The 12,853-nt window shown below is 42.7% G+C and overlaps 1 protein-coding gene across 1 annotated transcript; it reads left to right on the top strand.

Moving 5' to 3' along the window:
- The first annotated feature begins 2,370 nt into the window (after positions 1–2,370).
- On the top strand, positions 2,371–7,252 carry LOC129392013 (synaptotagmin-11-like). Its single transcript, XM_055083892.1, has 2 exons — positions 2,371–2,440; positions 3,967–7,252. Exons 1-2 carry the CDS (start codon positions 2,371–2,373, stop codon positions 4,275–4,277), a joined length of 381 nt encoding a protein of 126 aa, XP_054939867.1. The 3' UTR covers positions 4,278–7,252.
- The last annotated feature ends 5,601 nt before the right edge of the window (positions 7,253–12,853 follow it).

The raw sequence follows: 12,853 nt of genomic DNA, 5'->3' as shown, positions 1-12,853 counted from the left end.
TGGGACACTTGTTAAAAAATGCAGATTCCAGGCTCCAGACCGAAAGTCCTTTTTCTAGTCCTTCTGTTTTCCTCTTAAAATGTAATATTTAAGATCGTAACCACCAGAGAGAGAGAGGATGGCTTTTAGTGCTGAGAATTAGTCTGCCCCTTTAATGGGAAATATTTCCAAAAGCAATGCTGAGACTGGCTGATTCTGTTCTCTTATTTACTCATTAGTCAGGAAATATTTTTTAATTGAGTCTCTATCATATGCCAGGTACTGGGGATACAAGACATTGATGAGCAAGAGTCCTGCATTTGAGGAGCTTAGAAGAAGACAAGCATTAATCAATTAATCACACTAATAAATATTTAATCACAAACTGAGAAATGCCCTGAAAGAAAAGGAACACTGTGTGTACACGCAAGTAGTAGAGAGAAAGGAAGCAAGAGAAAAGGTTTAAAACTTTTTAAGGTTTCAGTTAAGGAACTATAAAACATTTTTAAATTGCAAAACTAACAAAAATCATAAGCATATTATAAGAACACTGGAAAATAGAGAAGAGGAAAAAAAAAATCAAGATTCCAAAACCTTAACAACCATTTTGTCTTCTAGTCTTAGTTCCTGTACATTTATTCCCCTGATACATTACTCAGGATCATTGTAGAAAACACATAAAGTACAATTCATAGGAACTGGAAAAAATCCACCTACAGGCAAACAGTGTTAATTTGGGCATATCTCCTTCCAATTTCTTTCAACTACCTTATGATTCCAGTCATATATGTATACAATTTTGCATATTACTTTTTTCTAACATGATAATATAATAACAATGATGGTAAGAGTATCTTGGCACTCAGGATGGTTTTGGCTATAATTAACAGGAAACCCAATTCAAATTGGCTTAAACATTAAGAATATGGATCGGTTCACCTAACTGCAAGTCCAGAGGCAGGTTAGGCTTCAGAGTTGACTCAGCAAAAGGTCACTAATACTGTGAGGGGCCCAGGTTCTTTCTGTGGGCCATTCTGACATTCAACGCTAGCTTAATCATAAGGCTTTTATGATATTTATAGAAGCACCCCCCCCCGGGGGGGGAAAGGACCTCTCCTAGAAAAATAAGGTCAATCATTCCCAGAAGCCTCTAGCTATTCTCTCCTCTTATCTTGCTGGTCCAAAATGTGTCACATGGTCATTTCTGAAACAATCACAGGCAAGGAGGATGAGATTATCTTTAGGCCATTTAGGAGTGTCCTGGAACTGAGTATGGGAGATGGGTGGATTCTTGAGTAAAACACTTCCTTTGGAGGAAAGAATTGATGCAGAGTGGGCAATGAATGAAGAACATCACATAGTTGTTGTTTTTTTTTTTTGGCCGCCCCGTGCAGCTTGTGGGATCTTAGATCCCCGACCAGGGATTGAACCTGGGCCCTCAGCAGTGGAAGTGTGGAGTCCTAACCACTGGACCGCCAGGGAATTCCCACATAGTTTTCTATAGTACCTTTCACTCCAAGGTATTTTCTCCTGTGATCTTGTAACAAACTCTCTGAGAAGAGTTGCCGACCTACCAAGTGCCTCACCTACCAATCTCATCCATCCCCCATACCTTGTGGTTTGAAAAGACAAACAGCCTAGTGCTTGAAGTCTTCTTTAAATAATTCAAGAACAACATAAGTTTTAGCCATAGGGCATAATTTTTCAGAAAACTGAGAACAATTTATTCTCATTCAGTATAACTTTTACAAGATAGTAAGCTGTAGAGTATCTCAATTGCCTAATACCGTATTAGGTCAAATACACCTGAGCACCTCTAGTAAATGCTCAAAACTCTGCTTGGTGTTCAAGAACAAACTCCTAGAGGAGGTCTTAAAGCTCAGCAGGCCCAGGAATAGTGCTAACAGAAAAATCGATAAGAGCCTGGGAATTAATTAGCTGCTCTCGTGTTCAAGTCTGGGGAGCTGGTAATTCACCTCAAACATCATGGTAAACCTCAATCTAATTGAAATGCTCTGACAAGCTGTAAGGAGGGACTCATTTTCTTTTTAATAGTAATAGCAAAAATAGCTAACACGAATGAATGCTTATCAATGCTGGGCACTATTTTAAGGACTTCATAAATTTAAAACCTCAATCCTCCCAACAACCCTGCTGGATATGTGCAATTTTTTTTTTAATTTTTATTCTTTTTGCGGTACGTGGGCCTCTCACTGTTGTGGCCTCTCCCGTTGCGGAGCACAGGCTCCGGACGCGCAGGCTAAGCGGCCATGGCTCGCGGGCCCAGCCGCTCCGCGGCATGTGGGATCTTCCCGGACCGGGGCACGAACCCGTGTCCCCTGCATCGGCAGGCGGACTCTGAACCACTGCGCCACCAGAGAAGCCCTGGATATGTGCTATTTGACAGTGGTGGTCCTCAAAGCCAGACACTTGCCGAAGATGGATATCACCGGTCTCTCAGGTAGCAGCTATTTACTTCAACCTATTTCTTTTTTCTCTTTTTTTTTTAACATTTTTTTAAATTGGAGTATATTTGCTTTATAATGTTGTGTTAGTTTCTACTACACAGCAAAGTGAATCAGTTACACGTATACATATATCCCCTCTTTTTTTGGATTTTCTTCCCATTTAGGTCACCACAGAGCACTGAGTAGAGTTCCCTGTGCTATACAGCAGGCCCCCATTAATTATCTACTTTATACATAGTATCAATAGTGTATAGATGTCAATCCCAGTCTCCCAATTCATCCCCCTCCCTTCCCCCCTGTGTATCCATACATCTGTTCTCTATGTCTGTGTCTCTATTTCTGCTTTGCAAATAAGACCTAGGTGTGTCTATGCCAATTTTTTCAGATTCCACATATATGCGTTAATATACAATATTTGTTTTTCTCTTTCTGACCCACCCCACTCTGCATGACAGTCTCTAGGTCCATCCACGTCTCTACAGATGACCCAATTTCATTCCTTTTTATGGCTAACATTCCACTGTATATACGTACCACATCCTCTTCATCCATTCCTCTGTCGATGGACATTTAGGCTGTTTCCATGTCCTGGCTATTGTAAATAGTGCTGCAGTGAACAGTGGGGTGCATGTGTCCCTTTGAATTATGGTTCTCTCAGGGTATATGCCCAGTAGTGGGACCGCTGGGTCACATGGTAGTTCTATTTTTATTTTTCCAAGGAACCTCCATATTGTTCTCCATAGTGGCTGCATCAATTCGCATTCCTACCAACAGTGCAAGAGGGTTCGCTCTTCTCCACACCCTTTCCAGGGTTTATTGTTTGTAGGTTTTGTGATGATGGCCATTCTGACCGGTGTGAGGTGATATCTCATTGTAGTTTTGATTTGCATTTCTCTGATAATTTGTGATGTTGAGCATTTTTTCATGTGTTTGTACCTCAACCCATTTCTATCTGTCCGCGCCCCGCCCACCACTGCCCCTTGCCTGTGACCCAGACACCCCTTCTCCACCTTTCAGGACCCCTGGCACCTCTCATTGTTCACCCATTCCTCTCTCTGTCTACATTCTTTTCCCGATGAATGTAGCTGGGAAGGTGCTTTGGGTAAGCAAGTGGGGTCTCTACATTTGGCGAGGTATCCTCAGTGCTGTGCATGCATGCTGGGTGCTGTGCCCTTGCTCCAGGTGAGACTCGGCAAAAAGCCTGCAGGCTTTGTTAGTCCCTGTGCACTTGAAGATGCTTCTCGGTGTCGTGGGGTTTCTTTGGCCCTGACTCGAGGTGGCTTTTCTGTTCCATGCCTGCCTGGTTTCCTTGGCCCCTTGTCCAGGTGGGCAGACGTGTACACAGTCAGTGTACACTTAGTGTGCAATCACTGAAGACCGCACGGGGTGGGGGTGGGGGTGGGACACCAAGGAGATGAACAGCAGAAGCCCCTCCTCCCCAACCGGAAGCCACCATTGTATAGGAGAGGACTGTGTCATAGGCCTGTCTCCCTTTTTCTGATCTCTTTGGGGGCCCCAGATCCTTATGTCAAGGTGAACGTCTACTACGGCAGAAAGCGCATTGCCAAGAAGAAAACCCATGTGAAGAAGTGCACTTTGAACCCAGTCTTCAATGAGTCTTTCATCTACGACATCCCCACTGACCTCCTGCCCGACATCAGCATCGAGTTCCTTGTCATCGACTTCGATCGCACCACCAAGAACGAGGTGGTGGGGAGGCTGATCCTGGGGGCACACAGTGTCACAGTCAGCGGTGCTGAACACTGGAGAGAGGTCTGCGAGAGCCCCCGCAAGCCTGTGGCCAAGTGGCACAGTCTGAGCGAGTACTAATCCTCTTCTCCTTGCCTCTAACCCCAGGGCCGGGCTGGGCAGGGATGTGGCAGGGAGAGAGAGAAACAGAGAGAAGCGGACTCAAAACCTCATTTTAGCTGTAGAAGAAAATTTCTTACAAAACAAACCCCACAAAGAACACCCCACATGACCACAGCTGCAGATCAGTTCTTAGCGATGATGATTTTTCTCCTTTGCAAGGCACTAGGAAATCCCTTTTTTTTTTTTTAATGGGGGAAAAAAAGAGAGGGAAAGACCTCTACAAGTCTATATATAAAAATGTAACCTTATACTTGCATGTCTAACACAAACTGAAGAAATTAGCCTAACTGCCAACATCAAGGTACAGATTTTAATCCATGAAAATTGTGTTTTGTGCCGAATTGTATTTGCTGATGACCTGAAATTGGTCTCTTTTTATTGGGCTTCTCTAGAGAGTTATTTTCACTCCCCACCTCTGTGGAAGAATCTTTTGCTCTTGTAAAACCTCATGTTTTTATCATCCCCATCTTTTCTCCCTGTTACCTCTTACATTTCTGCTCTTTGACTGAGCACAAGGTCCAGAGGTCTGTAGTAAGCCAAGAAACAAAGGTGGAATGGATAAAGCAGGGTTTGCAGGAGAAAGAGTACTTGAGAAATGAGGTATGTTTGTTATTAGCTCTCCTGCTATGAATGGGTAAAAGGCAGTCCTTGATTAATTTGTGATCAAGTACACGAAGACATCAGACTTTTAGGTAGAATAGATGACTTGTCTAAAAAGAGCTTTGGCGACTTCAAATTCAGCTACAGGATAGTACCAATGAATACATCCAGCTGATCCCAAATGTAGGTATGAAGACAAGGAAAGGAAAATGAGATGACTGCCATCTCCCTTTGTAACTGTGTCTGGAAGGACAGCCATTCGTTGGTTGATGGGTTAGAAATCATCAGAGTTTTGAAGGATTAAACTGGCCTTTGTTTTTCCAGAAATGCTGAAAACTGAGAAGCTTTAGAGTCTTCTCAGGTAGCTTAGATGAGGTTAGTTTTGCTTTATAAGGAAATGGGACTTCAGAAATTATTCTTTCTCCTTAAATTTTTCAATCATGTCTCTTAAAAATAACTAAATGAGGAAAATGAGTACCTGTGACTAAATTAATAATAAAGATAACTTGGACTTCTTCAGAACATCCTTTCCCTGAAAACAAAGTGCTTAGTTCTTAGGACTTCTGAATCTCAAGATAAGATGAAGGTGTGGGTAACCACAGAGTTCAGTTCTCCTTCTGCCAGTGGACAATAGAGGTTGAGAGAGATTCAGCATCTTGCTGGGATTAGAATTCACATCTCCTTATTCCTAGACCAGCCATGTCTCTTACAGTTGAGACCTTTCAGATGGCAGAGACTTCACTGACAATAAGTAAGCCTGGATAGGCAGTAGATATTTTTGCCAGCCTGAAAAGGAACTCAAATAAACAGCAGCTTGAACCAAGACCTGAAAGATTAGCCAAGATTGAAATTCCACATTCATACAAGAACATCACTATCTGACTTGCTTCTGAGAAGGGAGTTGAAAAGCTGAGTCTCCGTGGAGAGAGTGGTGATGTTGCCTTTGACATTCCCTTAACTCTGTGGATTTAAAACCAATCTGTTCCCCGCCTACCCCCCATTCTTTTTTTTTTTTTTTTTTTTTAACCTGGATTCTTGACAATGCAGAGCAGCAGTTCTGAGCAGGCACAAAGCCCACTCTCTGTTCTTGTCCCTGTCATCCCACATCCCCCATAATCTGACTCACAATCTCATCATCAGTTGGGTTCACACCACCAGTCTCTATCCAACACTCCATGGAATGTAAATACTGTATCATACGTAGAAGAAAATAATTTTTGTTTTCTAAAAATGCATTTTGAGATAGTTTCATGTAAATCTGACAGGAGCACTCTGAAGCCCCATTAGGAAAAATTTTAAATGGTTCCTCTTCATCGCCTTAATGTCTAAAGATCAGAAATCGCTGAGCAACCCGCTTTTGTTTCCTTCCCAGAAACAATGCAAAGCGACAGGTGGAGATAGTCTGGCCTTTGCCCTGCTGTGTGTGCCTCTGTAGCTCCTCCTGACATAAGTCTGGGAAAGCAGCCTCACCCAACTCCTCTCTTCCCCACCTCCTTGTAGCTTTATTCCTTGCATTCTTTGGGTCTACTGAGCAGTGGGTGGTGAGGTGGCAGGGAAGGAACCAGGAGTTCTGTAGCCTAGGAGCTGCCTCGGTGTCTTTCTCAGAAAAATGGCAAAGAGGCGGACAGTACAGGGTTCCTCCCTCCTACCTCAGGCCTGATCCATCGTGCCCTTGACTTTGCTGTCCCAAAGTTTCTTAGCTGGCTTTGGCTTTCACATTTGTTCCTCCCAGAGCTAACTGATAAGGGTGGAGGAGGAATGCCTATTCCTAAGAGTCAGTTAAAAGACAAGAGAGTCACATTCTAGCTTTTGCACAAGGCACTCATGGTCAGGAATAGGTTAGGGAATGGTCACTTCTGATTTTCCAAGAGTCAGTCCTTCTCTGCTGATATCTTGATTCCTTTGGGAAGACAAGAGTTTTTCTTAATAACAAAAGTCCCTTTTATGAGTTAGTCCTTCCTTCAGTTCTTCTCAGTGGAGCACAGCCAAGATGTACATGGTTATGAGTGGTGCTCTGGATGTGAAAACAGATAGAACTGGCTCATGGGACAGGGGCGGCTTGCTCAGGAGAGGGAATAATGCAAGTCCTTTTTCTTGGAAGGCTTTTATTATGGCCACGATAGTGACATTGCCCTCACCGTGCTCCTTCTCCGATGTGGTCGTCTTTCTTTACCTTGTGTCTTCTCTTGTAAAAATGAAACTCAAAAATAAAATAAATGTGTCAAATTAAAAAAAAAAAAAAAAACGAAAAAGCTAACATGAATTGTGTGAAACTGCATAATGCTGTAACGCTAACCTACAATATGTAATGCTATCTTGTATGTTGAATTTGTTAATGCACCACACAAGTGCAGAATAAAGACTGATTCACATTAAATAGGCCCGGTGACATCAGCATGATTTTCTTGGAAGCTGGATGACTATGAATGATGGGAACATTCAGACTCCAGTAGGATGTTCTAGGGCATGTTCTCCAAAGCGTGGTCTTAGACCACCTGATTCAGAATCCTCTGGGACACTTGTTAAAAAATGCAGATTCCAGGCTCCAGACCGAAAGTCCTTTTTCTAGTCCTTCTGTTTTCCTCTTAAAATGTAATATTTAAGATCGTAACCACCAGAGAGAGAGAGGATGGCTTTTAGTGCTGAGAATTAGTCTGCCCCTTTAATGGGAAATATTTCCAAAAGCAATGCTGAGACTGGCTGATTCTGTTCTCTTATTTACTCATTAGTCAGGAAATATTTTTTAATTGAGTCTCTATCATATGCCAGGTACTGGGGATACAAGACATTGATGAGCAAGAGTCCTGCATTTGAGGAGCTTAGAAGAAGACAAGCATTAATCAATTAATCACACTAATAAATATTTAATCACAAACTGAGAAATGCCCTGAAAGAAAAGGAACACTGTGTGTACACGCAAGTAGTAGAGAGAAAGGAAGCAAGAGAAAAGGTTTAAAACTTTTTAAGGTTTCAGTTAAGGAACTATAAAACATTTTTAAATTGCAAAACTAACAAAAATCATAAGCATATTATAAGAACACTGGAAAATAGAGAAGAGGAAAAAAAAAATCAAGATTCCAAAACCTTAACAACCATTTTGTCTTCTAGTCTTAGTTCCTGTACATTTATTCCCCTGATACATTACTCAGGATCATTGTAGAAAACACATAAAGTACAATTCATAGGAACTGGAAAAAATCCACCTACAGGCAAACAGTGTTAATTTGGGCATATCTCCTTCCAATTTCTTTCAACTACCTTATGATTCCAGTCATATATGTATACAATTTTGCATATTACTTTTTTCTAACATGATAATATAATAACAATGATGGTAAGAGTATCTTGGCACTCAGGATGGTTTTGGCTATAATTAACAGGAAACCCAATTCAAATTGGCTTAAACATTAAGAATATGGATCGGTTCACCTAACTGCAAGTCCAGAGGCAGGTTAGGCTTCAGAGTTGACTCAGCAAAAGGTCACTAATACTGTGAGGGGCCCAGGTTCTTTCTGTGGGCCATTCTGACATTCAACGCTAGCTTAATCATAAGGCTTTTATGATATTTATAGAAGCACCCCCCCCCGGGGGGGGAAAGGACCTCTCCTAGAAAAATAAGGTCAATCATTCCCAGAAGCCTCTAGCTATTCTCTCCTCTTATCTTGCTGGTCCAAAATGTGTCACATGGTCATTTCTGAAACAATCACAGGCAAGGAGGATGAGATTATCTTTAGGCCATTTAGGAGTGTCCTGGAACTGAGTATGGGAGATGGGTGGATTCTTGAGTAAAACACTTCCTTTGGAGGAAAGAATTGATGCAGAGTGGGCAATGAATGAAGAACATCACATAGTTGTTGTTTTTTTTTTTTGGCCGCCCCGTGCAGCTTGTGGGATCTTAGATCCCCGACCAGGGATTGAACCTGGGCCCTCAGCAGTGGAAGTGTGGAGTCCTAACCACTGGACCGCCAGGGAATTCCCACATAGTTTTCTATAGTACCTTTCACTCCAAGGTATTTTCTCCTGTGATCTTGTAACAAACTCTCTGAGAAGAGTTGCCGACCTACCAAGTGCCTCACCTACCAATCTCATCCATCCCCCATACCTTGTGGTTTGAAAAGACAAACAGCCTAGTGCTTGAAGTCTTCTTTAAATAATTCAAGAACAACATAAGTTTTAGCCATAGGGCATAATTTTTCAGAAAACTGAGAACAATTTATTCTCATTCAGTATAACTTTTACAAGATAGTAAGCTGTAGAGTATCTCAATTGCCTAATACCGTATTAGGTCAAATACACCTGAGCACCTCTAGTAAATGCTCAAAACTCTGCTTGGTGTTCAAGAACAAACTCCTAGAGGAGGTCTTAAAGCTCAGCAGGCCCAGGAATAGTGCTAACAGAAAAATCGATAAGAGCCTGGGAATTAATTAGCTGCTCTCGTGTTCAAGTCTGGGGAGCTGGTAATTCACCTCAAACATCATGGTAAACCTCAATCTAATTGAAATGCTCTGACAAGCTGTAAGGAGGGACTCATTTTCTTTTTAATAGTAATAGCAAAAATAGCTAACACGAATGAATGCTTATCAATGCTGGGCACTATTTTAAGGACTTCATAAATTTAAAACCTCAATCCTCCCAACAACCCTGCTGGATATGTGCAATTTTTTTTTTAATTTTTATTCTTTTTGCGGTACGTGGGCCTCTCACTGTTGTGGCCTCTCCCGTTGCGGAGCACAGGCTCCGGACGCGCAGGCTAAGCGGCCATGGCTCGCGGGCCCAGCCGCTCCGCGGCATGTGGGATCTTCCCGGACCGGGGCACGAACCCGTGTCCCCTGCATCGGCAGGCGGACTCTGAACCACTGCGCCACCAGAGAAGCCCTGGATATGTGCTATTATTATCCCCATTTAATAGATGAGAAAACTGAAGTCCAAGGAGTGGGACTTCCCTGGTGGTGCAGTGGTTAAGAATCCACCTGCCAACACAGGGGACACAGGTTTGAGCCCTGGTCCGGGAAGAGCCCACATGCCGTGGAGCAACTAAGCCCGTGCACCACAACTACTGAGCCTGCGCTCTAGAGCCTGCGAGCCACAGCTACTGAGCACCGTGTGCCACAGCTACGGAAGCCCGCACGCCTAGAGCCCGTGCTCCGCAACAAGAGAAGCCACTGCAATGAGAAGCCTGCGCACTGCAAGGAAGAATAGCCCCTTCTTGCCGCAACTACAGAAAGCCCACGTGTAGCAACAAAGACCCAACGCGGCCAAAAATAAATAAATAAATAAATTTATTTTTTAAAAAGTCCAAGGAATTTAAACAACTTGTTCCAAGTTCCACCACTTATAAGCAGTGCAGCTCGGATTCACCCTGTGCACTCTGACTCCAGGACCGCTTTTTTCTACCACCGCTACTGGTGGAGACTTCAAAGAAAGATGCAGACAGAGGCTACGGGAACTAATGCAAATTAGAATGTATTCATGCTCTTGATGCCAGTGTCCTCAAGAATGTTTTAGAGGGTCATCTGCTATTGTACAAAACTGGACATTTTCATGATTTATATTCACTCACACCAAATCAGCCTCTTGTCAGGCATTTTTCCAAGTTAACATTTAAACATTATTGTTTACCAAGGAGTTGAAACTCCTGCTTGTCCTCCACCCCCTTTCACTCTCCCACCATCTGATTTGATCAAATCTCACAGGAGATTTTGCACTTTAGAATTAGAGGCACCCGAAGAACAGAACTGAGACTCCAAGAGCTGTGTATGCTCGTTTTTCATTCACTGTTGAATTCCCAACACCCAACACGAAGCCTTGGCATTCAGTAGGCACTCAGCAAAGGTTTGTCAAATAAAGGCAGACAGGCAGTGAACAAAATACTGTCTAGGAAGCAGACCTAAAGCAAACAGAAAAAGCCTTTGCCTCTTCTTCCTATTTACCCTGAGTCAGAGTTTCAAAAGAAGTTTGGTCTAGAGTTGTTTTTTTGGTGGTGGCGGTGAATGTATATTAGCTGCAACCAGACCCACATACTCTCTTGAGGAGTCTAAGGATATGAAAATAAGAATAGCCTCAGTGTTTTGGGTGGCACTGTGCAAGTTATTTCTGACTAAATTGTATGTGCATGCATGCCTTCCAGGCCAGCAGAGATTTTAAGTCGATTGCACCATATTTGAGTACATAGTTAGACTCACCTTCATATAAACCATAAGTTTCTCTGCCTCCACTCTCTCACCTACACACTCCTCTGCAAGGAAAATAAGAAAAGTATCTGGTGGGGGATATTTCTGGAGCTAAAGACTTTCTCCTGGCTCAGAGCAAACTGTAATAAACTCTAGTAATAACCAGCTCTGGGAAGGGCAGGAAATGACACATGTCCCCACCCCAGCAGCTTTTGTTCAAAAAACTGGGTGACTTCATGATATAATCATGTGTGCTGGGGAATGTACACACTGAACCAAAAGCTGCTCATCATGTTTTTTTCTTCTTTTTTAAAGCAAGGACTATCATACAAAGCTAAACTATTTCAGTAATTTTGTCTCAAGGCCAACTCATATTTAAAAGTTGATTGGAGGGACTTCCCTGGTGGCACAGTGGTTAAGAATCCACCTGCCAATGAAGGGGACGCGGGTTCGAGCCCTGGTCCGGGAAGATCCCACATGCTGCGGAGCAACTAAGCCCGTGCGCCACAACTACTGAGCCTGTGCTCTAGAGCCTGTGCTCGGCAACAAAAGAAGCCACCGCAATAAGCCCGAGCACTGCAACGAAGTGTAGCCCCCGCTCGCCGCAACTGGAGAAAGCCCATGTGCAGCAACGAAGACCCAATGCAGCCAAAAATAATTTTAAAAAGTTGATATATATTTATATATATATTGATATATATATTTTTATATATATTTCAAAATATCCCAAACATTAAGACCTAACAGCACTTTGTGCTATCCAATGGCTTCCTTCATAACAAGGTATGAATTTATATTTCTTGCCTGTCCCTACAGCCAAAGCCCTTGTTTCCTTACTCATGAACTACTAGAGCAGACTTCTTGTTGCTTACTTCCAGTTGCTCCCCATCCCCACACCATTCTACATAGAGCCACAATTTTCCACATCTGTTAACTACAACTCATCACTGCTTTAAACAGTCCTCCAATGGTCTACCAAGACACTTTGACATCATCAAGCTGATTCCTAATCCAAGAATGGCTGCATGGCTGCAATCAGAATCACCTGGGAGGTTTTTGTTTTAATATAGATTCTCGGGTCCTATCAGGAATCTATGAAATCAAAATCTCCAGAGGTTAAAGTGAGAACATGAGAAAAAACAAAACAGCTCTCTAGTTGTGATGTGTGGGCTTCTCATTGTGGTGGCTTCTCTTGTTGCAGAGCATGGGCTCTAGGCACTGGCTGGTGGGCTCTAGAGCGCAGGCTCAGTAGTTGCGGCGCACGGGCTTAGTTGCTCTGCGGCATATGGGATCTTCCTGGACCAGGGCTCGAACCCGTGTCCCCTGCACTGGCAGGTGGATTTTTTTTTTTTTTTGGCAGGAGGATTCTTAACCACTGCGCCACCAGGGAAGTCCCTAAGCCATCTTTTAAAGTCAAGTGTTTGCCAAGTTAACAAGGACTTTTAAAAATAAGACTTCAAATTTGTCTCACCCCTCTCAAGACTGACTTTGGAAAAAGTGCAACACTGCCAATTATTTGTCAATGGCGTACTAAACTCGTATAAGCAATTTTTTTTTAAGAAAATAAGCAATACATACGAGGAATGAGGAATTTCAGAAATTACATCTCTGATCTTATCTCTTCATTATTCTATTCAGGTCAAATTCAATCTCTCCTCAATTTTGCCTCCTCTCCCATACACTTTTTTTTTTTTTTTTTAAACATCTTTATTGGAGGCCCATTCACTCTTAAAGAGTCGGCTCCACTGATCTGCCGGAACTATG

This window comes from Physeter macrocephalus, chromosome 4 (genome assembly GCF_002837175.3).
Source record: "Physeter macrocephalus isolate SW-GA chromosome 4, ASM283717v5, whole genome shotgun sequence".
Lineage (NCBI taxonomy): Eukaryota > Metazoa > Chordata > Mammalia > Artiodactyla > Physeteridae > Physeter > Physeter macrocephalus.
Note: the sequence above shows the minus strand (reverse complement) of the source record. Positions and strands in the feature narration are given on the sequence as shown.

Excerpts from the sequence above, each read along its gene's own strand:
- LOC129392013 (XM_055083892.1), top strand. The coding sequence starts at position 2,371 with ATGTGCTATTTGACAGTGGTGGTCCTCAAAGCCAGACACTTGCCGAAG. Across the intron at positions 2,441-3,966 it reads GGATATCACCGGTCTCTCAG|ATCCTTATGTCAAGGTGAAC; the intron begins GTAGCAGCTATT and ends TGGGGGCCCCAG.